The sequence below is a fragment of the Sebastes fasciatus genome, chromosome 20 (genome assembly GCF_043250625.1).
Source record: "Sebastes fasciatus isolate fSebFas1 chromosome 20, fSebFas1.pri, whole genome shotgun sequence".
NCBI lineage: Eukaryota > Metazoa > Chordata > Actinopteri > Perciformes > Sebastidae > Sebastes > Sebastes fasciatus.
Genome location: NC_133814.1, coordinates 9785806 through 9789103, shown reverse-complemented (window position 1 = coordinate 9789103; position 3298 = coordinate 9785806). Strand labels below are relative to the sequence as shown.

The 3298-nt window shown below is 43.9% G+C and overlaps 1 protein-coding gene across 1 annotated transcript; it reads left to right on the top strand.

Moving 5' to 3' along the window:
- LOC141758965 (NADPH oxidase organizer 1-like) lies at positions 1–3095 on the top strand. The gene is made up of 8 exons (XM_074620822.1): positions 1–157; positions 260–340; positions 429–501; positions 601–784; positions 876–1084; positions 1196–1303; positions 1456–1573; positions 1750–3095. The coding sequence occupies exons 1-8, from the start codon at positions 83–85 to the stop codon at positions 2432–2434; spliced, it is 1533 nt and encodes a 510-aa protein (XP_074476923.1). The 5' UTR covers positions 1–82; the 3' UTR covers positions 2435–3095.
- Positions 3096–3298: the final 203 nt, after the last annotated feature.

Genomic DNA, 3298 nt, shown 5'->3' with positions numbered 1-3298 from the left:
GAGCAGCAGAGGAGCAGAGGCTGGACTGAAGGTCAATAGAGCAGCTATTCATCTCAAGAGCTGAGGCACAAACGAGCACACAATGGCCGGTGAACAACGCTTTGTAATCAGTGCCCGCATTATCGGAGACGTGCACAGGGACACACCAAAACTCAAGGTGAGTTAAGAACTCAGACGCTATTTATTTGAGGTGTTAAATATCTTTGCTGTATTTATGTGAAAGCTTCTGGTAGCTAATCCTTTATTTTTCTCTCCACAGATGTTCATGATATCAGTGTCATGGTCTGACGAGGCTGAAGTTATCGTCTACAGGTCCTTCAAGGATTTCAAGAAATTCCATGTAAGTCCCAAAACAAAAACTCTCACTTAGTGTATTCAGTGTGCTTTTTATATTATAGGAATAATAATCAATATTTTTTTCTCAACAGAGGCAGCTGAAAAACAGATTCCCTCTCATGAACCCTTTCAGGAAAAATGACAGAGTGATCCCCAAATTTAGAGGTAAAATTATTTCAACTGTGTTACAAGGTGTATTTAAATGGTCTCTCTTCTCAGCAAATCTAGTATTAATCCTGAAACAATTTCCTCTCCTCTCTACAGGGGAAAGCAGGAGGAGCAGCCTCCAGCAGAAAGGATCCAAGCAATCCATCCAGCGCATGAAGTTCCTGGAGACCTACTGTGACAAACTGTTGAAGTGCGACCAAATTGTGACTCAGAGCTCAGAGGTCGCACAGTTTTTCATGCCCAAAGACCTTGACCTGCAGCCAGACTTCACCAAGAACAGGTAGGTTGTCTTGTCAGTGTGTTAGTTCAAATTATGTGAGAGGTTGATAGAAGTTATTTTTTATTAAATGACTGACTTCTCTCTCATACAGCATCATGATCATGCTGTCTGATGATCTGCCTGATGGCTCAGGTGGAGGAAGGGAGGATGTGACTCGCCAGCATGCGGGCAGCGTCACTCACCCGTTTGTCACCCAAACGTACCGCTGCGTGGCTGCTTACGAGACAAAGGATACCAAGAATCGTCCATTTAAGGTCGCTGTGGACGAGAAACTGGATGTCCTGATCAAAGACCCTGCAGGTCAGTGCTTTACCTTTCAGTACTTTGCAGTTGCTTACTGAAAATCAGCAATAACCTTGAGCTTCACACCCATTTCTGTTATGCTGACAGTACGTTATATTACCTCTCCAGGTTGGTGGTTGGTGGAGAGCGAGGATAAGGTTTTGGCTTGGTTTCCTGCTCCCTACCTGGAGTTGTGGGAAGGAGAGGACGATGATGACGCTGAATTCCAGCTTGCAGGTGTGTGTTACTTGTAGCCCTTCATCAAAAAATATGTGCACTCTGTTTTTATAAAGACAACCTGTGTATTCGTCCTTATTTTGCCACATGTCTCAAGAAAGATTTGATCTGTACAGCAGTTGCTGACCTTGTTGTCTTTTTGTGACATTTAGGTGCCCTGTACTGTGCCGTGAGAAGTTATTCGACTAAGAAGGAAGACGAGGTGTCTGTGCCCATTGGCTCTATAGTGGAGGTGCTGAGGAAGTCTGACAACGGCTGGTGGCTCATAAGGTATCCCAATCTTATCTGTCTGCACTGCAAACAATAGACAATAGTCATGTCATCACATGCAAACACATCACAAATGTACAAATAAATTCCAAAACTTATTGTAGGGTTTTACCATACTTTGCAATTGTTGAACAAAGTTGTAATAAATACCCTATTCCTTGCAATCCTTTCTACAGATTCAATGGCAAGTTAGGTTACATCCCCTCCATGAACCTGCAACCATACAACAACCCACGAGCAGGCCTTTACAGCCTGCAGAGAAAGCTGCACAGCTCCACTCTGAACCTGGCAACCAGCAGGGAACCTCAGGCTTCTCGTCCATTCAGCATCAACAAAGAAAACAGCCCACAACAGGGTCCTGCAGGTCAGTCCAGAGTAGAGCCCAGTGTGCCCGGGCGTCTCCACAAGGCCCGATCTCTGGATGTTCTTTCTGAGACCTGGTCGCAAACACAGATGAAGAGGGACGCCTCAACTACAGACGGCCGTCCTCGCAGCATAAGCAACACAAGCGAATCAAGCGACGCAAGCACCGAGATCAGCTTCTCCTCAAGCAGCGAATCGTCCCCAAGTTTAAGAGAGGAAGAGCAGCGCGAGAGCCACACAGGCAGTCCTGCAGCCTCACCCCAGCCTAGTGTCAGCCCCGATCTCAGCCTCTCCGACCGCCGCGGCTCCAACACTAGCTCTGACAGCTCTGGATCTGTCAGCTCCAAAGGCAGCAAGACGGCCTCAATGGCTCCCAGGGTGCCACCCAGACCCAAAACCGAGGAGATCCTGACCCGCTGCACTACCATGACCCGCAAGGCAGCCCTGGCCACCAAGACCCGGCTTCAGATTCAGCCAGACTCCATCCACAGCCGCTAGGGAATCACAAGCCTTTAATTCATGAAGTATTCATGTAACATATTTAAACTGTTCAATCCCACAGGGTTAGTCAAATGTGTTTTGTGCATCATTGTTCGTATCTCTGTTTTAAGTTCTTGTCACACCAAGATTGAAGAGATAGCAACCCAGACAATGCTGAATACTATAAGATACCATAATAATAATAATGTAGCTTCAGTGAAGCATTAGAAGGAGCAGGTTCAAGAAAATGTATGTGACATTGTCATACGATCGTAAACAAATATTTTATCTAGCTTTGAAGCCACTTAAGGGTAAATTTAAGTTGATGTAACAGCATCAAAGAACACCTTAATGGAAAGACAGAAAGTCGGTGTGAAGGCTTTTTGATTGACTGACAAATTAATCCATTGAAATGTGACGGGCGTGGTAAACAAGCTGTCAGCACTGTCTGCCAACAGCTTGTTGAAAGGAGTGCCAGTTTCTTGTGAGAACTTATTTAATTCTTATTTAATTATTACCTTCCATTTCTGTTTTGTTGCTTAATGTATGGATATTTATATCGTTGTCCCTTTATGTACTGTATGTGCTGCGTTATAACCTGTTCACAATGCAGCATCATAATGTGTAAAGTGTGTATGTTTAACATAAACATGTCAATAACATCTAATTTACAACAAAGTACCAAGATGTGCCCGTTTAATGGATATAGAAGAGAAGAGTTTGTATGTATTTGGGTAACCATAACTTTTCAGATATCTCAAAATTAAATGTTGTTTTAAAAAATATCTGAAGACATTCTGCTGCAAAACAGCTACAGGTGATGCATTGTACATCTCTGGCCACAATTTGCATTATGATGATGATTTTTTCCTATACATGGGG